This window comes from Scyliorhinus canicula, chromosome 3 (genome assembly GCF_902713615.1).
Source record: "Scyliorhinus canicula chromosome 3, sScyCan1.1, whole genome shotgun sequence".
Lineage (NCBI taxonomy): Eukaryota > Metazoa > Chordata > Chondrichthyes > Carcharhiniformes > Scyliorhinidae > Scyliorhinus > Scyliorhinus canicula.
The window spans coordinates 29,405,107-29,428,936 of record NC_052148.1 but is presented as its reverse complement, the minus strand read 5'-3'; the positions used below and the strand labels follow the sequence as shown (position 1 = coordinate 29,428,936).

Below are 23,830 nucleotides of genomic sequence, written 5' to 3'. Positions count from 1 at the left end.
CCATCTTAACCACCTTATTGGATTGGATTGAACTTGTTTATTGTCACGTGTCCTGGGGTAGAGTGAAAAGTATTGTTCTGCATACAGTTCAGACAGATCATTCCAAACATGAGAGAAATACATAGGGCAAACATAAATACATAACGGAAACATGAAGAAATAGGCATCGGGTGAATCATACTCAGTGGAGAAGAAGTGTGAAGAAATCAGATCACTCCAGTTCAATCCATAAGGGGGTAGTACAGGAGGATGCTAACAGCGGGGAGAAGCTGTTTTTGAATCTGGTTGTGCGTATTCTCAGACTTTTGTATCTCCTCCCCGATGGAAGAAGTTGGAAGAGGGAATAAGCCTGGTGGGAAGGGTCTTTTATTATGTTGCCCACTTTCCCAAGGCAGCGGGAGGTGTAGACAGAGTCAACAGAGTCAATGGATAGGAGATGGGTTTGCATGATGGACTGGGTTGTGTTCACGATTCTCTGTAGTTTCTTATGGTCTTGGGCCGAGCAGTTGCCATACCAGGCTGTGATGAAGCCAGATAGGATGCTTTCTATGGTGCATCTGTAAAAGTTGGTTAGAGTCAATGTGGACATGCCGACTTTCCTTAGTTTCCTGATGAAGTGTAGGCGCTGTTGTACTTTCCTGGTCGTAGCGTTGATGTGGGTGAACCATGAGAAATTATTGGTGGTGTGCACATGTAGGAATTGTACCTGCCTTCAGCTTTCAGGGATCTCTGGACATGCACCCCAACTTCTCTCTGGTCCTCTGTACTTCCTCACATCCTCCCATTCATTATGTATTCCCATGCCTTGTTAGTCCTCCTAAAATGCATCACCTCACACTTTTCAAGGTTAAATCCCATTTGCCACTGTTCTCCCCACCTGACTAGTCCGTCTATATTATCCTCTAATCTAAGGCTTTCCTTTTCACTATTTACCAGACCACCAACTTTCGTGTCATCTGTGAACTTACTGATCATATCTCCCACGTTCACGTTAGGACCATAATGTATACCACAAACAGCTACCTTGGGATAGCGGGCAGCATAATTAAAAACCCCTCCCGCTTGTGTTATTCTCTCTTCCAACCTCTTCCATTGGGCAGAAGATACAAAGGTCTGAGAACACGCACTAACAGATTCAAAAACAGCTTCTTCCCCGCTGTTACCAGACTCCTGAATGACTCTCTTATAGACTGAACTGGGGCGGAATTCTCCAACCACCCGCCGGGTCCGGGGTCAATCCCGCCCACGCAGTGTCCCGAATTCTCCGGCACCGGAGATTCGGCAGGGGCGGGAATCGCTCCGTGCCGGTCGGCGGGCCCCCCCTCCGGCGATTCTCCGGCCCGCGATGGGCCGAAGTCCCGCCGCTGTCATGCTTCTCCCGCCGGCGTGGATCAAGCCACCTACCTTACCGGCGGGAGCAGGTGGCATGGGAGAGGGGTCCAGGGTCCTGGGGGGGGGGGGGGGTGGCGCGGGACGATCTGGCCCCAGGGGGTGCCCCCACAGTGGCCTGGCCCGCGATCGGGGCCCACCAATCGGCGGGCGGGCCTGTGCCGTGGGTGCACTCTTTTCCTTCCGCCTTCGCCATAGTCTTCACCATGGCGAAAGCGGAAGTGACCCCCTACCCTGCGCATGCGCGGAGATGACGTCAGCAGTCACTGTCGCTCCGGCGCATGCGCAGACCTCCGCCGGCCGGCGAAGTCCCTTCGGCTCCAGCTGGCATGACGCCAAAGGCCTTCCACACCAGCCAGTGGAGCGCCAACCACTCCGGCGCGGGTCTACCCCTCAATGTTCGGGCTTGGCCCCTAAAGGTGTGGAGACCTCTGGACCTTTGGGGCGGCCCGACGTTGGAGTGGTTCACGCCACTCCATCACGCCGGGACCCCCCGCCCCGCCGGGTAGGGGAGAATCCCGGTCCTGATCTTTCTACGCTTCTTCTCTATTGTTGTAGCACCATATTTAGTATGCTTCATCCAATGTCTTATGTTTAAGAATTTACATTGTGTGTTTGTAATATGTTCTATGTATTCAGGTATGGAGCGATCTGCCTGAACTATACACATAACAATACTTTTCACTGTACCTCGGTACACGTGACAATAAATAAATTAATAAATAAATAAAATCAAAGGACCCAGCACTGATCCCTTCAGTACACCACTGGACACAGGCTTCCAGTCACAAAAACAACCTTCCTCCTTCACTCTGTGCATCTTGCCAATTTTGGATCCAATATGCCAAATTACCCCAGATCCCATGGGCTCTCACCTTCTTCACCATCTTGTATGTGGGACCCTGTCACAAGATATATAGGCTACATCAACAGCACTGCCCTCATTTACATGTCTTGTCACCTCCTTGAACAGTTCAATCAAGTTTGGTAGACATGATCTCACTCGGACAAAGCCATGCTAACTATTTTTGATTAATCTTTGCTTCTCCAAGTGGAGGTTAATTTTTCCTCAGAATTTTCTCCAATAATTTCCCAATTACTGATTACTCACTGGCCTGTAATTTCCTTTTTTTTCCCCCTACTTCACCTCTTGAATAACGGTACCAAATTAGCTATCTTCCAGCTCTCTGGTACCTCTCCTGTAACCAGAGAGGATTTGGAAATTAGCGCCAGAGCCCCTGCAATCTCCTCTCTTGCTTCACACAGCAGTTTAGGATACATCTCATCTGGGCCTGGGGATTTATCCACTTTTGAATCCACTAAAGCTGCTAACACTGTCTCCCTCTCAATGCTAATCTGTTCAATTATACCACAGTCCCCCTCCCTGCTTTCTATACTTCTATCGTCATTCTCCATAGTGAACTCAGATGTGACTTACTCATTTAATACCTCTCCTGCATACTTTGGCTTCAAAAACATTGCCATTTAGCCCCTAATGGAACAGGAATAGGCCATTCAGCCCCTCAAGCCTGTCCCACCATTCAATTAGATCATGGCTGATCTGTGGCATAACTCCATATACCTTTTTTTTCAAATATAAATTTATGTTCCCAATTCATTTTTTCCAAGTAAGGGGCAATTTAGCATGGCCAATCCATCTACCCTGCACATCTTTGGGTTGTGGGGGTGAAACCCACGCAAACACGGGGCGAACGTGTAAACTCCACACGGACAGTGACCCAGAGCCGGGATCGAACCTAGGACCTCGGCGCCGTGAGACAGCAGTGCTATCCACTGTGCCACCGCGCTGCCCATAATTCCATAGAATCATAGAATTTACAGTGCAGAAGGAGGCCATTCGGCACATCAAATCTGCACCGGCTCTTTGAAAGAGAACCCTCCAAGCCCACACCCCCACCCTATTCCCATAACCCAGTAATCCCACCCAGCACTAAGGCCAATTTTGGATACTACAGACAATTTAGCATGGGCAATCCACCTAACCTGCACATCTTTGGACTGTAGGAGGAAACCGGAGCACCCGGAGGAAACCCACGCGGAGAACGTGCAGACTCCACACAGTGAACCAAACAGGAATCGAACCTGGGACCCTGGAGCTGTGAAGCAATTGTGCTAACCACCATGCTACCATGCTGCCCATATACCTGCCTTTGGCCCATATCCCTTCATGTCTGTGCTTCACAAAAATCTCAGATTTAAAATGAACAACTGTTCCAGCTTTAACTGCTGTTTGTGGGAGAGAGTTCCAAACCTCTACCACCCTTTGAATGAGGAAGTTCTTTCCACCATCTCTCCTGAACATTCCAGCCCTAGTTTTTAAACTATGCCCTTTAATGCTAAAACCTCCAGCCTGTGGAAATAGTTTATCTCCGGCTCATGAGTTTAAGCTTGAATGAGACAAGGTAATTCGGGCTGTGGGTGTATCCCTCTGACTCTGCCTGAGCAGTCTTTTCCCTCAGTCTGTTTAACCCCTGAATTGCCTGCTCCATCTTGGGCCCCATTTCTGGACCCAAGTCCTGAACATTACCCTAGCATGACAGTAAGGCTGAAGATCTTAGTTAGCTGCAGCTGGGGATTTGTGTACAGTTTTTCACAGCCCTAAAGCAATGGATGTCGACTTATTTAAGGCAGGAAAAAAGGTGTAAGATGAAAAGAGGTTTCAGAAGTTTAAACGGTAATCTGCTGAAGCTTTTCAAGAATATGGAAGGTTACAAGAGATATGAAGTAGACAAGTGTAGTGTGTTTTACAGGACGAGCAATCCGGAGGCCTGAGCTAATAATCGAGAGAATGTGGCGTCAAATTCCACTGGAGGAATTTGTGAATTTGAATTCAGTTCACTAAATCTGGAATCAATATTTGATGCTGCTGTATCAGTGTAAAACCTAATTTGCTTAAGCGTGTTCCCTTGATCTGATCTGCAGGTAGCAGTTCCACATTAACCTGGTTGATTCTTACTTACTGTCTGAAGTGTCCTGGAAAGCCTCTGAGAACAACTAGGGATGGATTGTAAATGTCTTGCCTCTGATGTCCGTGTCTCAAGAATTAAAATTAAATAGTGATAGATTTAATAATTAAATAAAGAGTTAAATAGCAATAGATTTGTTCTAATGGCCCATATGACAGTTGAATGTACACATTTAAGCTGATCACAAAAAGAATTAAAGAGCAGGTAATAAAAATGATGAGGATAGAATGTTGAAATATACCCCACTTATTGTTATAGCAGCATCGCCCATCAGCGAAATTCTCCGTCGGCGGAACACTCCATTTCGCCGGCAGCGCAACCTGACCCACGGGTCCACGGGTTTCCAGAAGGCGTGGGATGGGCACGATAGCTAACCCGATTGGCTGGCTGCGGGAATGGAGAGTCCTGCTGCCGGTGGGGGCGCACCGCACCGGAAAGCGAGGCTGGCAACCCGGACAATCCCATGCCATAAATTCTGTTGCAAGGCAAATAGATAATGGGGTGAATTATCCGCCTCCAGGTCATGTGTTTCTCGGCGGCGCGCCGTTGCTGGCAGCGGGATTCACTCGTTCCCGCCACTGGCCAATGGGATTTCCCATTGTAGCCAATTGACCACGCTGGGATACCCGGGGGTGGGGCTGTGTTGCCGGTGGAAAGACGAATCCCGTCGGCGGAGAATTCACCTCAATTTGTTTGAAAATAAAAGAGTCGCATTAAAAGATTGAGAAGTGGGCTTCGAATTGGCACCTTATATGCAAAAAATAAAAACAAGTGGCCTATTTCTGTGCTGTAACATCACATGATATTTGTCTTTGTACATGAATTGATCCAGACTCTGAATCCAGCTACCCATCCCTTCCCAGGGTGTAGGTATAGCCAGTCACTGGCTCATGAACAATGCAGCAATCCGGTTTTGAAACTGGATCAGCAACGGACATGTCCGTAAAAGTTCAACTGGAGCCATCGCTGAGATGGCAGTAACAAGGGTTCACATTTTGTCGCTGGCTCTGAGGGAAGTGCTAAGAGCCAGGTTCACGTCCCTGGGACTGAAGGACTCTTGGGAGGAAATTGTGCAATTTGTCTTGACGTCAACAAAGTGAAGATGCAAGGAGAAGAAAGACTGCCAAGACAACATAATTGTATTATCCAAGGAGCAAAATGCTCCTGGCTCTCCGCCGAAGCTGCTGCATTTGGAGCTTTCTGTGCTTATTTTGCACTTACTTTTCCTCGTGTATCAGTTCAGTCCCCTTTCTGAATTTCCCCCACTTCCCTGTGGAGAAGAATCTTATGTGTTTTCACCACCTCCCACTAAGCAGCCTATCTGAGACTGGTAGCTCTATATGCGGGTGGAACTGTAGGCAGAAAGGTGCCTGCCTCCCACTTTGCTGCACAGTGCGTGGGCATATCAACAGGTTGAGCCATGGGGGAATGCCACATCAGATATATTTAACCCTTTAACCGTCAAGGCTCTGAAATCTATAGTGCAGTTCTCTGCAGCTTCTAAATCAACCATAGCAACTGGTCAACTACAATTTACTTGCTCCAGCAGATTCATCAGGCTGGTTAATGGGTTAAGTTAAGCAGCAATCAGATGTTACAACTTTAATGGAGGTGACAAAACACCAGTTAAAACTCACTGCATTACTTTGTCTTTGTTCTCATGTCAGGGTTTCTTGGAGCTTGCATATAGAACAGAACGCTGCAGCTGTCAAGCAAAGCTGAGGCTCTTCAAGTATCACGCACGCCCTAAATGGATTCTAAATTGCATGTTATCGTGAGCCTCACTGTAATTTTGCGTGACCCCTAACAAGATTTTTTCTGTGATGTTACCTACAGAGTAAACAAAAATAGAACTCATTGCCATAGATGCCACAAGAAAAATCTGATGGGGAAGAAAAGGACATTATCTAAATCTATGGTTACCTACAGAAGCACAGCTGTGATTTGTGCACAAAGTTATTTTTGCCTTTTTTTAAGCTTGAGCAGATGCTAAGTAAAAGCTTTTCTTTCCTATGCTTCTGTTTCCTAGGATGTCACGGTAGCACAGTGGTTAGCCCTGCTACCTCAATACGCCAGGGACCCAGGTTCAATTCCGACCTTGGGTCACTGTCTGTGTGGAGTTTGCATGTTTTCCCTGTGTCTGCATGGGGGTGTTCCGGTTTCTTTCCACGGTCCAAAGATGTGCAGGTTAGATGAAATTTCCTCTTCGTGTCCAAAATGAGCAGGTTCGGTGAATTAGCCATGATAAATTTCCCCTTCGTGTCCAAAGATTAAGTGGGGTTACGGTGAGTGGGCCTGGATGGGGTGCTCATTCAGAGGGTCGGTGCAGACTTGATGGGCCGAATGGCCTTCTTTGCAAAGTAGTGATTTTATGATTCAATTCTATGGTGGTAGTTTTATCATGAGAAGCAGTCCACATGCACCAAGACCTGGACAATATCCAAGCTTGGGTGGATAAGTGGAAAGAAATGTTTGTGTTACACAACTGGTAGGCAATGACCACCCCCAATATGAGAGAACAAATTATTGTCCCTTGTCATTCAATGGCATTACCATCACTGAATCCCCCACTATCAACATCCTGGAGGTTACCATTGACCAGAAACCATACTGGACTAGCCATATAAATACTGTGGCTACAAAAGTAGGCCAGAGGCTAGGAATCCTGCGGCGAGCAATTTACCCCAAAGCCTGTCCACCATCTACAAGGCACATGTCAGGAGTGCAATGGGATGCTCGCCACTTGCCTGTATGAGTGTAGCACCAACAACACTCAAGAAGCTCAACACCATCCAGGACAAAGTAGCCGGCTTGATTGCTCCCCCTTCCACAAACATTCACTCCTTCCACCACCGACGCACAGTAGCTGCCGTGCGTACCATCTACAAGATGCACTGCAGGAACTCACCAAATCTCCTTAGGCAGCACCTTCCGAACCCACAACCACTACCATCCAGAAGGACAGGAGCAACAGGTGCACGGGAACACCACTACTTGGAAGTTCCCCTCCAAGTCACTCACCATCCTGACACTGTATCGCGTTCCTTCACTGTCACTGGGTCAAAGTTCTGGAACACCCTCCCTAATAGCACTGTGGATGTATGGACATACACCACATGGACTGTTGGGGTTCAGGAATTAAGCTTCCCACCACATTCTTTACGACAATTAGGGATGAGCAACAAATGCTGGCCTAGCCAGCGAAGCCCACATCCCATCAAGAGGCATTAAAAAATTATAGCATATCAAACAGTAACAATCATTATACTACAGTGGTTGAATTAACTGTTAAAATATTAACACATTTAAAGCAACTATATCACATTAAATGTAACAGATATAAATATTTACTCAACGTTTTGTTGATTTTTTTCTCTATTTCAAAGGTACAAAACTTTACTTTTGTTTTTTTTTTAATTTGGTCTGGATCATTACTTTCCAATGTAATCATTTCTCCCAGTGCCCAATACAGTGCCACCTGGCACACCGATAAGCAAGAAAGATGAGTGTTTAGCTGGTGGAGTGAATTTCCTTGACAGGATTTTCGATTTCAAAACATTTGATTAAAAGCTGAACAAAGGAGTTCACACATGGTTCCCATCCAGCTCCGTATAATCAGCGATGGCAGCAGTCTTGTCTCTGAGTCAGAAGGTGGTGGGTTCAGGCTCCTCTCCAGAAACCTGAGCTCTAGGCTGAGACTGGCATTGCAGCACTGAAGGAGATCCTCACAGCTGTGGAAACAGGCCCACTGCCTGATAAATGCAGAATTGTTGGTCAAAACAGAAGGCAATTGCTTCTTGCAATATTGAAATGCCGCGGGGTTCCCGATCGCCTTCAAACCTGCCTGGGTAAAACTCTGAAGTAGAGGACTGATACCCCAACGTCACATTTTGGGGATTTAACTCCCTGCAAATACCCAAATGTGTCTTGGCCTTGCCTGGGAAAAACTATCCTGCTGCCTTTCAGCTGAGGAGGAAAAAGACTACATCCGGGTGAAGTAAAAAGCACAGCAGAACAGTAAAGTTTGCTCTGGCGTATCGCTCAACTCTGCATAAGAGCCCTATTGAACTCAAAACATTCACTCCACAGTTTCTCCACAAATGCTGTCACCTGCTGAGTTTTTATTCCAGATCTCAGGTTATCTAATCTTCATTTCATTGCTGTTGGTTGGATGTTCAGAGTTATATGCAAGACTTAAGCACATAATCTAGGATGAGACTTTAAAGGAGGACTTTTGCAGTTTTGGAAGTGCCCTGTTGAAATTGGTTCCCAAATTGCTGAATTGGTTGAAGGCACGGTGGCACAGTGGTTAGCACTGCTGCCTCACAGAGCCAGGGATCCAAATTCGATTTCAGCTTTGGGTGACTGTCTGTGTGGAGTTGCACATTCTCCCCATGTCGACGTGATTTTCCTCCATGTGCTCCGGTTTCCTCCCACAATCCAAAGATTTGTAGGTTAGTTGGATTGGCCACACTAAATTGCCCCTTAATGTCCAAAGATGTGCAGGTTGGTTGGAGTTACAGGGTTGTAGGAAGTGGGCCTAGGTAGGGTGCTCTTTCAGAGGGCCGATGCTGTCTTGATGGGGCAAATGGCCTCCTTCTGCATTGTAGGAATTCTATGGTTCTATTGTGAGAGGAATAGGGGATTTCTTGCAGTGTCCTGACCAATGCTGATACCACAACCAGCACTACCAGAGACACATTAACTAGCCATTCAGCTCATCGTTGTTTGTGGAATTTTGCTCTGCATAAATATACTCCAAACATTCTGTTTCTTTTCCCCCTCTCCTTGGCCAGACTTTTTTCCTGGTGGTTGCACAGACGACAGAGCCCTCTCAGTAATTTATTCAAAATGTGACTCTGCAGATGCGAGTGTTAGCACTGCCAGCTATTTAACCCACTTGGCCAACCTAATCTTCTTCTCCATGCTTCCTGGAAGTGAGTTCGGGTGAAGTCAACAAGCTGCAGCATCTTTGGATAACTTTCCCTTCCCTAATGATGAGTGGTGAGGCCAGTTGTCATCTATCTATCGCAGTGAAATTAAGCTAACTAAGCATAGATCAGGAATAACACCATGGACTGCTTTACTCTGTATGACACAGTACCTCACTGGATGGCGCATTTATCCACTTAATTATCAAATCAGCTGTTCTAAGCATCTCTTCAGTTAGAATTTAAGAATACTCTCTTGACATCTTGCAGTCTTCAGTCAAGTAGCTAAGGTACTAAGAAAGATTTTCAGCATGTTCTTGTACTGTTTTTCTGTAGTTATTAACTTCGCTTCTCCTGGTACAAATTGGATTTGGCACAACGATGGAATATAATTTTATTGTTGCATATTTCCTTCTGTTCTTTACAGGGTGAGACAAGTCTTTTGTTCTGTCTTCCTATTTGCACTACTGTACTGGAAGTGAGCTCTGGAACATCAATGTTATGTACAGATTTTTCTGACCAAGAAAACAGATTCACCAGCTCAGCACCATCAGTAATTTATAAACCAGCTTTTGTAAATCACACCCTTCATTGGAAGGTTGTGGATTTTAAGATTAGTTGGAGTCAGGTTTGTGTGTGCATATGTATCTCAAATTTTAGTTAGCCACCTGTGTTGCGAACTCCCGCAGATCCTGTTCTGCAATAGGGCAGAAAGAAATTGGATTGGATTGGATTGGATTTGTTTATTGTCACGTGTACCGAGGTACAGTGAAAAGTATTTTTCTGCAAGCAGTTCAACAGATCATTCAGAACATGGAAGAAAAGGGAATTAAACAATTCAAGAAAATACATGAGAATACATAATAGGGCAACACAAGATATACAATGTAACTACATAAGCTTTGGCATCGGTTGAAGCATACAGGGTGTAGTGTTAATGAGGTCAGTCAATAAGAGGGTTATTTAGGAGTCTGGTGACAGTGGGGAAGAAGCTGTTTTTGAGTCTGTTCGTGCGTGTTCTCAGACTTCTGAATCTCCTGCCCGATGGAAGAAGTTGGAAAAGTGAGTAAGCCGGGTGGGAGGGATCCTTGATTATGCTGCCCGCTTTCCCCCGGCAGCGGGAGGTGTAGATGGAATCAATGGATGGGAGGCAGGTTCGTGTGATGGACTGGGCGGTATTCACGACTCTCTGAAGTTCCTTGCGGTCCTGGGCCGAGCAGTTGCCATACCAGGCTGTGATGCAGCCCGATAGGATTCATATCTACTGCTTATTCGGAAGAGTCCTTCAGAAACATTAGAAGTATTTCAAGTGGAGATGGATAGCTCAAAGAATTGGGACTATGGGGAAATGGCACAGAAAAGGAGTTGAGGCTGACCTTGCGGTCCTGGGCCGAGCAGTTGCCAGACCAGGCTGTGATGCAGCCCGATAGGATGCTTTCTATAGTGCATCTGTAAAAGTCGGTAAGGGTTAATGTGGACATGCCGCATTTCCTTAGTTTCCTGAGGAAGTATAGGCGCTGTTGTGCTTTCTTGGTGATAGCGTCGACGTGAGTGGACCAGGATAGATTTTTGGTGATGTGCACCCCTAGCAATGGCTCAGGAATAATAAAAATTATTTTTCTGGTGGCAAGGTTTCAGCCTTAAATCCATTTAATGCTCTGGAAATGGGCCCCTCATTCGGAGGAAGTCCCACCTCAGAGAGCTGCGGTCAACTTTATTGACCGGCAGTTCTCTGATCCCAGTGCGCCTGGGCTTGCAAGCAGTCCCCAGATACAAAGTCTAAGGAGTCCAGGACCAGTTAGGTTCCAGGGCAGAGAGGGGAGGTGAAGCCCATAGGGGATGCTAGGAAGAATGGAGGGGCGAGTGTTGGTGGAGATGCTGAGGGGAGGCGGGGGCAGGGGGGCACAGCACCCGCAGGTACTAGATCTCATCGTGGGTGGGGGGGGGGGGTGGCGCGGGGGTGCCTGATGGTAAAAAGAGGTTGTTGATGGCGATTCCACCCCCACCCCCAACCTTGTCTTTAACACTCGGGGCCTGGGGAAGGTCTCTTTTTGGACATCCCACCTGTCCCTGAACCCCTCCTGCCAGCCTGACAATTGCAGCATCGCAGGAAATGGTGCTTAGGTTGTCATTTATTGATTTTTTTTAAGGGCCTTAATTTGGGCAGGGATAGTCTTGGCCTCACCCACTTCATCTGAAAATGTGGAGAGGTTGGAACAGGCAGGAAGCTGAAGGCCATCCAAGGAATCTTGCACCCCCCCCCCCCCCCGTATTCTACAGACAGAATGCTTTGTGACATCTCACCAGAGACTTACCTTACCAACCGATCATAAGAAACAAAATGCATCTTTTATCATTGATTCGTCTTGACTTTATAATTGTCTTCCCAGCTGCTGATATTGGATTGAAGTGCAAATTGTACGAATTGCGCTTATTTGTGTAATTATGTTCTTCTGATGTAATGTGGACACCCCCCCCCCCCCCCCCCCCCCCCAATTCTGGAATACACCAAGAGGCTCAGTATTTACAGTGATTCAGTACTTGGAAAATGATACACTAAATGCTCTTGTCATTGATTATTTACTGTGGGGATTTTGTGTGACAATGTGCAAGTCAAGAATAATTTGATGATACAGATTGGTGTTGCCAATTCCAGTTTTCAGAATGGAGCCGAAACAGCAGTATTCAAATGCTGACTAGTTACTGGAGTACGTTTCTGTGGCGCTCTGTGCAGCTGAAGCTATTTTTCTCTATTCCTGTGGTGCCAGCTGCTCTGCTTGGGCCTCATGGAGCTGAATGCACCAGATTTCTTGAGGCTGAAGGCCCGGAAGACCCTATTTTTTTTCTGCTGGATCCTCTAGAAACATAAGTAAACATGTCATTCTGCTGGCACTTGTGTGTCCTCCGGTACTGACAGCATCATGTTTATACACAGCTGTTCTTCCGTAAGAAAAGAGTTTTTATGATCTGTAATGTGGCCACTTGACAGGGTGGCAAAAGAAGATTCTATAGATTCAGGGGAATTTCTAATGTTCCGATTTGTCATGATGTGGAATGTACTCATATCTCTTTCAAAGCATCGGTGCAGACGTAATGGAGCAAAGGCTGTGCTCCAGGTTGTCCTTTGCATATGGTCGGTTTTGTGAGAGCCACGAAGAATCCAGCACGAGTTGTAGGATAGCAAGAAATAACATTTATTCACAATAACATTTATTAAAGCAGCAGTAACTCCCTTGCTCCTCACTCCTCTCTAGCTGGTTCCAAACTGGCCAGCTCTATTTATGCAGGGAATCTGCTAATGAGTTCTCCGCCCCCCCCCCCCCCCCCCCCCCCATTGGGGAAGCTCATACTCCCTAAGGATTGTGGGATTGCCATTAGTCACCAGTCAGTGGTAAGCAGGCAGGCTATAATAGTTGGAAAGTAATAAAGTTGCAGCCTTGTTCTACAAAATCTGCTGTTAGATATATGTATATAGATGTGTTATGTGTGTACATGGGTTTTGCCAAACAAAAACAAGCTTTTATACACCAGCTGATTATCAATCCAATTAATGGGCAATTTCCATGCCGAATCTTGGAATCATAGAATAGTTCAACACAGTGGGCCATTGAGCCGTGTAAACTGACTCTTTGAAGAAAGTATCCAAGTAATCCATGTCTTGTTTTTGAACCATAAACCCTGCAAATTACTCCTTTTGAGTCCTCCACCCTAGACATGGATCAGAGGAGGCTGCAGGGATTGTCGAGTGCCCTGTGAGGCTGTTTAAAAGGCCCACCTCAGCTCTCTGTAACTTTGCCCCAGTTGTTTTCTCAACCATTTAGCCCTCACCCCTCACACCCTTCATCCACACCTACCCCCCAAATCCATCCATGCCAACTCATGCCAACCCATGTCTCCCATACATTCCTAGTTGCCCCTTATAGACCCAATGTCAACTCAGAGCTAACTTATGACCACCACCCATCCCCATGGCCCTTACAATCTCCATGCCAACTCACCCAGTATGCAGACATCAAGATCAAATTGAGTTCTAAGTATCTATAATGGAGCTGATTGTAAAAAGAAACACTCGCATTCAATATATTTAAATCCCTTCAAATGCTTCGCCCCTTATTTTGAAATAAATTTAATTCACAACCTCACATAAGACAGCTAATCTTTAACAAACTCTTTGAGCTGTGCAACTGTAAACTTACAACACCAGCACTGCCAACCGAACCCCCCACCCCCCACCACTATGATAATGATAACTTGTAAAAAGCAGCCAAGCATTTATAATGTTATAATGATAGCAACTAGGGTTTGACCAGCAAATAGCTATCTATTGAAACTGATTTAACAGATTTTTAAAATCTCACAGACACTGGCAGGCAGTTCTTGCATTTTTAAAGGACAGCTTATTTAAATAACTTGGCAGCATTCCAATTCTACCGATCTTACTCGCCCTTCAAAAGGATTTATAACCTTGCTATTCTTCAAAATATTTGAAGAATAGCAAGCTACAGGGATGTGAAAGGAGAAGAGGGTGGTGGACTACGTTTGGTTTATTCTAGTGAATAGGCAACCCAGACACGCGCATGGTTCTCTGGTATCCATTAGTATTTAAATGAACATCAAACTTTACAACATATTCATTCAAGGCCTTTCCTCAGACATGCTGTGTGCCCCTGCTTTGTCTCCGAATTTGCTGTTTCCTTTTGTGTCTGCAGTACTAAGCGTGTTAGATAGATATGCTTATACATGTTGTGACCTTCTCCCACAAAATAAGTAAATGTGTATTTTAAACAAGATCTAATATGAGTTTATTTCAATAATAAATTAATATAAATGTAGAGCAGACTCTCATTCTAAATTCATGTTTTTAGTTCTTTGATGACTTTACTGTTTCAAAGGAAAAAAAATGGCCACAGATGTAACCCTGGCAACAGTTACTGCTTTTGGAAACTGCTGGATTACATAGTTTTCCTTATAAACCATTTCACAATAGAACATTAATAGATCAACAAGGGGCACTCAATGCCAGTAATTATCTGAGTTTAGCATTTTTTTCCCAATGCATTAGTCAGCTGTAAACCCATACAGAAGCTGTAGAAATAAACAATACAGTAACTGCCTGGCCTCCTGAACTGTTTGCTATACATTTTTTCCACTTCGTCGAATGAAGGAAATGATTTGAATCTCTGCATTAAGTAAATGGGAAATTGAATTAAATAATAATCGATCATGGGCTGGATTCTCCGATCCTCCGCGACAAAATCGCGTTTGGCGTGGGGGCGGAGAGTGGGCGTTCGCACGGAAATCGTGCTTGGCGCTGCTGAAGCTATTCACCAGTCCCTGGAGAATCGCTCGGGAACGCGGTTAGGCGACCAGTGACAGAGCCCCCCCCCCCGCGCGATTCCAACTGGCCGGCTTCCCAATGGCGTGGTTCTAACCACGTATCAGCTGTCGGGAACCTCGGGTGGCGGCTGCGGACATGGCCATCTTGGGGGGGGCGGGGGGGGTCAAGTACTGGGGGGGGGGGGAATCGGGTGAGTAATATGAAGCGGCACGGGGCCGATCATTGGGACCTTCTTTCCTGGTCCAGGTCGGCCGGCTGAGTCCGCCATGTCGCACGGGGCAAAACAATGTCAGCCTTTTGACAAATGAATGAACTAGCAGCATCTGGTAACAGCAACCTGGAGTTTCTACTGGGGGCACTATTGGCAGAATACACTGGACATTGTGCAGGTTTATTCACTCTGATGTGTCCATGCAAATTGATTACCATAAGTCCGAACATTCTATCAGCACAATCACACCACAATGTGCCACTGGAAAAGCCAATGATGGCTCAAGCCAATTATGGGTGGGGTAGGATAAAGCGTGAAGCTGGAAATCACAAAAGACACTGGGCTGACTTCTCCGCTGTCAGGATTCTCCGTTTTGCCAGCAGCCCGGGGGTTTCTCGACAGAGTGGGGCTGGCCCACAATGGAAAACCCCATTGACCAGCCGGCGAAACCTGCCCATTTTCTTTGCTGTTCTGCAAGGCTTATGGCTATGATTGGCTATTATCTTCAATTATCTCATCACTACAGCAGAGCAGGACATATCTGTGAGACTTTAATTAACTGTTGGTCAAAGGATAAAGGGCCAGTTACCTGATTGAATTTAAACTGAATTTAAAGTCAATGCAGCAGCAGGAGAAACAAAGGGCAGCACGGTAGCACAGTGGTCAGCAGCAGGAGAAACAAAGGGCAGCACGGTAGCACAGTGGTTAGCACAGTTGCTCCACAGCTTCAGGGTCCCAAGTTCGATTCCTCATTTGGGTCACTGTCTGTGTGGAGTCTGCACGTTCTCCCTGTGTCTGCATGGGTTTCCTCCGGGTGCTCCGGTTTCCTCCCACAGTCCACAGATGTGCAAGTTAGGTGGATTGGCCATGCTAAATTGCCCATACAGTCCAAAAAGGACGGGTGGGGTTACTGGGTTGCGGGATAGGTTGGAGGTGTGGGCTCAGTTAGGTTGCAGACTTTATGGGCTGACTGGCCTCCTTCTACACTGTAAATTGAATGAAAAAAATTGTGTCTGTGTGTCTTCAATAGTTGACTACTGTCAGTCATTCATATCCCCACTGATGTCCATGCGCCCAAGAATACAGGCACAATGTAATGAGCACCTTCAAGTGGTCATAAATGGCAAAACTCACCATTGCATTCGAGGGACATAAATAGTCCATTGGGTGATGACTGCTTTGGTCAAAGAAACTTTTAAACAAGTATAAAAGATTGCAGATACTCCAGTGTAAAGTGGTCATAGACGGAACTCAATTAAGTTTAAAGTTCTGTGAGCTTTAGTGCAGTTTCATTTAATTCTGGCCAGATTCAGCTTTAGGCACGATCGTATGGCCTTGTCGCGCCTGACGTGGTGACGCAACGAGGCTGTTAATTTTCACAAGAGGCCTATCACGGGATTTGCAATGCTCGGGGCGCCTCGCGAGATCTAACAAGATCTTGCGTGACATTGCGATCTGGATCCTGCCTTCACTGGGCATGATCCAGAGTTGCCTATTTAAGCAAGCAGTTAGCTTCACTTAACTATGTTTGCACTGGAGTATCCTAAGGGCCGAGATCCAAAGTCCGTTCATGGGAGACCTTGACATCGCGCGGTTTAGCACTGGTTTCCACAAACGTGGACCAGGCATATCGGAACTTGAGGGGATCTCCCAGGTGAACAGAGGCCATCTGGTGGTTGGACTCTGCGAAGAGTGGTATCCTGGCACTCCTGATGCCACCCGGTTACCTTGGATTGCCAGCCTGGCACCTTGGCCCTGGCACCCTGATTGATTGAAATGCACTTACCTCTCTTTGATGTGGTTGATGTTTGTAAACATTGGGGATTCATTCACCTTCCTTCACTCACCCACAAAGAAAGATGAATGAATCAAGGCTGCAGCTGTTTTGTGGAAGTTTTCAATCACAATCCACTACTAGAAATTAATGAATAGCTTGCAGTGAGGGGTTTAAGCACAGGTCACAGCTGTTCTCTTTCCAGCAATGGATATGTGGTGCTTCCAGGCAAGAGTCTGGTCCGTTTCTGTCACTGCCCCTGTTTAGACTGCTCGCTAGCTTCCAGGCAGGGGTCTTTTTTCTGGTGGGGAGGGGGGTCTATTGGGGTCCCGCTAGTTAGGGGGATTTGTGGGGTTTTCCCATAGTCAGGGGGCTCCTGGGAGAGGGGGGGGGCTCTAGTTAAGGTCCCTTTGTGGGGGGTTTGTATAGTTAGGGGGTCTCTGCAGTCTCCCTATTAAGGGTGTTCCTGTGGGAGCTCCCTCTAGTTCAGGGGTCCCTGGGGAGTCTCCCTATTAAGGGGGTTTCTGGGACGGGTGTGGGGTGCTATGGGGAAGGGATGTGGTTGAGGAGGGGTGACAGGTCGGGCACTGTGGCGGGGGCGAGGGGGATGGTGGCCCTCAGATGGACTCTTGAGGCAATTCTCTTGAGGAGTTTACTCAATGGCCTATCACGAGGGCCACTATGTCAGGCTCACATTTGGTGAGACCTGTAGGAATCCCCGTCCACATGATTCCCGGCCCAGAGGCTGGAGAATAGTATGCCGGGCCCGCTACATGGATGCAAATTGGCCATTAGGATCCATTTTCATTGACTTACACCTCCCAGGAGTGCAAACCCTGATCCCGCCACCCGGGGGGGGGGGGGGGGGGGGGGGGGGGTCTATTGCTGTCAGATCGGTGCCCACCGATCCCGATTTTTCAATTCTCCGCCGCACTGGGGACCTGCTACCAGCGGTGGGTGGTGGAGAATGCAGGCCACTTGGTTTCAGGCACTATTACTCACATTAATAAAGACATTGGCCAGCAATGTGAATTCTATGCCTCAAGCCAGAATGACAACTGTATATGAATAATTTATACCAGTTGTTAATGCCTATAGATTATTTGGGGGAATCAAGGGCTATGGCCATGAGGTGGGAAAGTGGAATTGATGTAGAAATTTGGATATGATCTTATTGAATGGTGGAACAGGCTCAAGGGGCCACATGGCCCACTCCTGCTCCGACTTCTGTTGTTCTTTGAAAAGGCAATTACTGTGCTTGCTATAGCTGGATTACTGAGCATTTCTGAAACTTGTCCTCTGTGAGATGAATGAAAGGAGTATTGCCACAGCTATGTTTGGATTGGCTGGTTTTCTGCCAACAAGGTCAGGCTGTACAGAATCGCTTGCACTTAGCCATTCTTTCGATCGGCAGTCACATAACTCTTATCAGTAATCAGGATCCTTCGTAACCTTTTATGAACAAGAGTGGAAAATACCCTGATAATTGGTTACATTACACCGGAACAAATAGGGCAGGGTCATTCCTGGATTTCCCAAATGACCGGGAAAAGGAAGAGCAAACCTGGCTCGATCTCTGCTCTTGCCCAGGTATTAAATTAAAAAGGTCTCGTCAGCAACTTTTGTTTTTCACATCCTACAGCATGTGGTCAAAATTTCTTGCCAAAAATAATTTTTTAATTGTTTGTGAATGTGAATACTCTCATCTGATATTAATTCCTTTGGCCTTGAGGTATATATTTAACATTAAGCTGGGCATCGACCCACAAAAGACTGTACCAGCCTCGGTATTGCTTTTGTAACCTACCCCAGGCTACAGTCTGGCAGGGAATATACTGTTTGCATCAGGGTATCAAATAGATTTGGACTGGAAGATGGAGGCAAAGTTGTGCCCTTGTCTGGCTTGCAGATAAAGCAGGAATTACCTGCCTGGAATTATAGGGGCTCTTTGGAAATAGTGTTTACTGCACACAGTGTGAGAAAGATATGACACAAGCAATATTCTCTTTGGATGCATCTGCCTTCCTCAAGGATGCAACTCCATGATTGTCTTAAAAATATCACATATGTCCACACCCTTAGCAATTGCAGTTTGTGTAAAGAGGCAGTTTCATCTTACAATGCAGATCTTCAGTCCTAACATCAGCAAATAAAACAACCTTCTATTTTTAATGTATGCTGTTACTTGCAAAGCTCCCAATGATGGTATTTCAGTATGTTAGGATTGAAGTGAATTCATTTTCCTGGTCTCTTAGACTAAATATTGCAAACTGTGAAGTATGAGAGTTATGTACCGAGCATAATGTTAACATAGTTATAGTATCAGAGGTGATTGGAAAATTAACCAGAGGCAACACGAGAAAACTTTATTTTACTCGGCCAGTTGTTCTGACCGGGAGTGCAGTCCGTCAAATGGTGATGTAAGCAGATTAAATTGTAACTTTCCAATGGGAATTGGATACATACTTGAGGGAGAGACGTTACTGGTCTATGGCGAAATAGCAGGGAGTGGGACTAATCGGATAATCAAACAGCTGGCCATTCGGCCCCTCGCGCCTGCCCGGCCATTCAATAGGATCATGATTGGTCCGACATTCCTCACGTCTGCTTTCCCTGTATCCCTTGATTCCCTTCCTGATGAAAAATCTACCTATCTCAGCCTTAAATATACACAAGGACTCTTTTCCCACAGCTCCCTGTGGTAAGGAGTTCCAAAGACTCACCACCCCCTGAGAGCAGAAATTCCTTCTCATCTCAGTCTTAAATTGGCTCCCCTTTATTCTGAGACTATGCCCTCTGGTCCTCGACCTCCCCCCCCCCCCCCCCCCCCCCCCTCCCCCCTCCCACATGAGGGGAAACATCCTCTCAGCATTTACCCTGTTAAGCTCCTCAAGAATCCTATATTTTTCAATTAGATCACCACTCATTCTTCTAAATTCCACTGGGCAGCACAGTGGGTAGCACAGTTGCTTCACAGCTCCAAGGGTCCCAGGTTCAATTCCCGGCTTGGGTCACTCTCTGTGCGGAGTCTGCACATTCGCCCCGTGTCTGCATGGGTTTCCTCCGGGTGCTCCGGTTTCCTCCCACAGTCAAAAGGATGTGCAGGTTAGGAGGTTTGGCCATGCTAAATTGACCTTAGTGTCCAAAAAAAAGGTTGGGTTGGGTTATAGGGATAGGTTGGAGGTGTGGGCTTGGATAGAGTGCTCTTTCCAAGGACCGGTGCAGACTCGATGGGCCAAATGGCCTCCTTCTGCACTGTAAATTCTATGAATCTATGATTCAATGAGTAGAGTCCTATCCCGTTTATCTCTTACTCATAAGATAATGTGATACTGGTGATCATCTAATGAAACTTCTCTGAACCGCCTCCAATGGAAAAAGGGGTCCAAAACTGCTCACAGTACTGCAGATGTGGGACACTTTTTTTCCACTCTGTTGCCCCTGGCGCCAACCTCAAAGCACCAGGAGCATTGCGAGGGAGGCCTAAAACGGGCTTCATGCCAGGCACTGATCCAAGCACAAGTCACCTGACCCACGGCGCCCGCCTCAAGCTGGATCCTGCCATCGCTGTTAGGCTCATTTAAATATGCGTGGCCGGTTTGAGGCCGCAGTCTCCTAACTCCCGGGAATCCCCAGCTGCACATATAGCTTCCACCGTAAAGACTGATGCAAAATATCTGTTTAACCTTTCTGCCATTTCCGTGTTCTCCATAACTATCTCCACAGATTCATTTTCTAAGTTGCCGAATGACTCCTCTGTACTGTATCCTATGGTGATGAAAATTCATTAAAAATCCTGTTAGCATTAATGATGAATGTTTCCACATCATTAGCCTTGGAAGCAAAGTGGACTTCTGTTCGGATGTTTAGTTTATGTGTGCTAGGAGCGACCCCAACATGCCATGCCAAAGTACTTGGAATTTATTTTTACCTGAATGAGGTTTTCCGTGGCATTCAATGACACACTGAGGTCCGCAGTGCAACTGAGACAAGCGCAACCTAATCTCTCTGACAGGTCTCGCACCTCTGAGATCAGAGCACCCTTCTTAAAGGACACTCCGATCTCTAAAAGCTGCTGAACCTCCTCCCAGATCGCTGGCAGGGCACCCCCTCCCACCCTAATCGCTGGCAAGGCCCCGCCACCTCAGGCTCATCCTTCAGCACCCCTCAGTAACCCCCTTCAGCCATCCCCCAACCCACAAAGTGCTCCACAAATCCCCCCAGACCACCCCTTCAGCCCCCCCCTTTTCATACCCTGCGCCTTGGGCAGTTCCAACCTTGCACTTTGCAGTCCGAGGGGTGGCAAGGCAGTAGGTACCCTCCCACAATTTGCCACTAGGGTGCCCTGGTTCGACCTTCATGGGAGATGGGGGTCAGGAAGGCTTTCGATGGACTGGAGGGGCTCAGGTCAGGGGTCATATAAGATAGTCAGAGGGTTAGATAGGGTGGACAGTGAGAGTCTTTTTCCTCGGATGGTGATGACCAACACGAGGGGACATAGCTTTAAATTGAGGGGTGGTAGATATAGGACACATGTCAGAGGCAGTTTCTTTACTCAGAGAGTAGTAGGGGTGTGGAACGCCCTGCCTGCAACTGTCTTAGACTCGCCAACTTTAAGGGCATTTAAGTGGTCACTGGATAGACATATGGATGAAAATGGAATAGTGTAAGTCAGATAGGCTTCAGATGGTTTCACAGGTCGGTGCAACATCGAGGGCTGAAGGGCCCGTACTGCGCTGTAATGTTCTATGTTCTATGTCTTTTCTGGGATGGGGCTCATTTGGCAGCTCTCCCCATCTGCAGCCTTTAAACCCTTTCAACAGTCAGTCTGTTTGTGAAAGTTAAAGTTTTCTCATAATAAAGTGATGGTAATCCCATCTGTACCCCTGAATCATCTCAACAATTTGTCAGTATGCAAAGTTTAAAGATCTGTGAGATGAAGATAAAAGTAATCCCTTAAAGAGGTGGAAACCTTTGAAGTCGTTTTCACACAATAGTGGCTGGTTTAGCACAGGGCTAAATCGCTGGCTTTGAAAGCAGACCAAGGCAGGCCAGCAGCACGGTTCAATTCCCGTACCAGCCTCCCTGAACAGGCTCCGGAATGTGGCGACTAGGGGCTTTTCACAGTAACTTCATTGAAGCCTACTTGTGACAATAAGTGATTTTCATTTCATTTCAATTCACATTCAATTTCATTGCCCTTTAAAGTAAAGAAGTCTGTGTGTATACCTCAAAGGTGGAAAGCTTTGATCTAATTCGTTTACATTCTCCAAATCATGGAATCATATAATCTCTACAATGCAGAAGGGGGCCATTTGGCCCATTGAGTCTGCACCAACCCTCTGAAAGAGCACCCCAACCTAGGCCCACTCTCCTATCCCAACCCCGTAACCTTTGACACCAAGGGGCAATTTAGCATGGCCAATCCACCTAATCTGCCCACCTTTGGTGTGTGGGAGGAAACCAAAGCACCTGGAAGAAACCCACGCAGACACGAGGAGAAGGTTGAAACTCCACACAGGCAGTTACCCAAGGACGGAATTAATCCCGGGTCCCTGGTGCTGTGAGACAGCAGTGCTAACCACTGTGCCAAACTGCCACCAGGAATCTGCTGCACTTTCTAGGAAGCATTTGAGAACAAAAAAGCAGCTCAATATCTGGTGTTCAGAAAATAGCTGCTTTTAAAGTGAATAGATCCCTGCAGAGCTATAAAAGTAAACAATCTGAATCTCCCCATTGAAACTGCCTTGATCTGTCAGTCAGAAAGTTTTTAGGAGAATGTAAACAATGGAGATCAAAGCTTTCAGCCTTCTAGGCATGCTAAAGAGAGGCATGTTGCCAAAGCCTTTCATCTTGTGCTCATCAAGACAAACGCAAGAATGCCAAATTTCAACTACCACCACAGTTTTTACAGAAGAAATGAGCCCTGATTGATTGGCAAGTTGACTTAATTAGTTATTAAATTACCTGAACAAGCTATCTTCCACTTGCAGATGGGTAGCTATTCCACATCCAATTCCTGAAAATGGCTCGGGAATAGTAGTGTGCCTGAAAACCTGGTCAAGGGCACAAAATTACACGTTCGCCTTTGTTCTAACCCCCATCTGTCTCTGAAAATGCTGTCCATCACATTGCAGTGATATTTCTTCCATATGACTTCCATCCACTGACTCCATCTATGCCTCCCGCTGCCTAGGGAAAGCGGGCAGCATAATTAAAGACCCCTCCCACCCAGCTTACTCCCTCTTCCAACTTCTTCCATCGGGCAGCAGATACAAAAGTCTGAGAACACGCACAAACAGATTCAAAAACAGCTTCTATCACACTGTCACTTAACTCCTAAATGACTGTCTTATGGACTGACCTGATTAACGCTGCACCCCTGTATGCTTCACCCGATGCCGGTGTCTATGTATTTACATTGTGTACCTTGTGTTGCCCTATTATGTATTTTCTTTTTCTTTTCTTTTATTTTCATGGGCTTAATGATCTGTTAGAGCTGCTGGCAGAAAAATACTTTTCACTGTACCTCGGTACACGTGACAATAAACAAATCCAATCTAATCCAACATGCTGGACTGCATAGAATGAACGGTGATATAACCATTTTAAAATGTTGAGCAATATGCAGCAGACTAACAAAGAGGAATTTCCCATGTATTTCTGGATACAACTGACAATGTTTTCTAAGTTTATACAATTCTGGGCCAATTCGCCAGGTTTCCATTCACGTTTGGATGGGTGACAGTAACAAAATAAAAATAACTCAACTCTGATAATGAGGTTGGTCCTTTCATAAATTAAATGTCACACTCTTCAAACATATTTCTAAATGAAACACGTTATCTCTTTCAGACTGGCAGAAAAGAAAAAGGGGATCCACTCAATGCTGCCATTGAAAAAATGACAAAGAAAACAAGGGATCTGCGGCGACAGGTAAATTATTTGCTATCTTGTAGCAGTCGTTGAATAATTGTATTTTGGAGACTTTGTTTTTGCATAGCATTAGGCTAAGTACGAGCTAATTTCAAATGTCATTCGTGAGGATAAGGGTTAATGACTATCATGCCATCCTCCTCCATCTCCTGCTTATGAAAAAGATTGCACTCCTCTTTGCCACACCACATAGCTCTTGTAGGGCTGTGAAACTTCTTTAAATTATTCTCGCACAATGTTTATATTCCAGAGAGATCCAGCAGT

General features: G+C 46.2%; 1 protein-coding gene across 3 annotated transcripts in view; it reads left to right on the top strand.

The window, feature by feature from the left end:
- ctnna2 (catenin (cadherin-associated protein), alpha 2) overlaps positions 1-23,830 on the top strand; it is a 1,599,328-nt gene that overhangs the window by 846,360 nt on the left and 729,138 nt on the right. For all 3 annotated transcript variants that reach the window (XM_038793235.1, XM_038793233.1, XM_038793234.1), the window contains exon 8: positions 23,486-23,566. In XM_038793235.1, the coding sequence (XP_038649163.1) occupies positions 23,486-23,566 (81 nt within the window). The remainder of the gene's footprint in view (positions 1-23,485; positions 23,567-23,830) is intronic.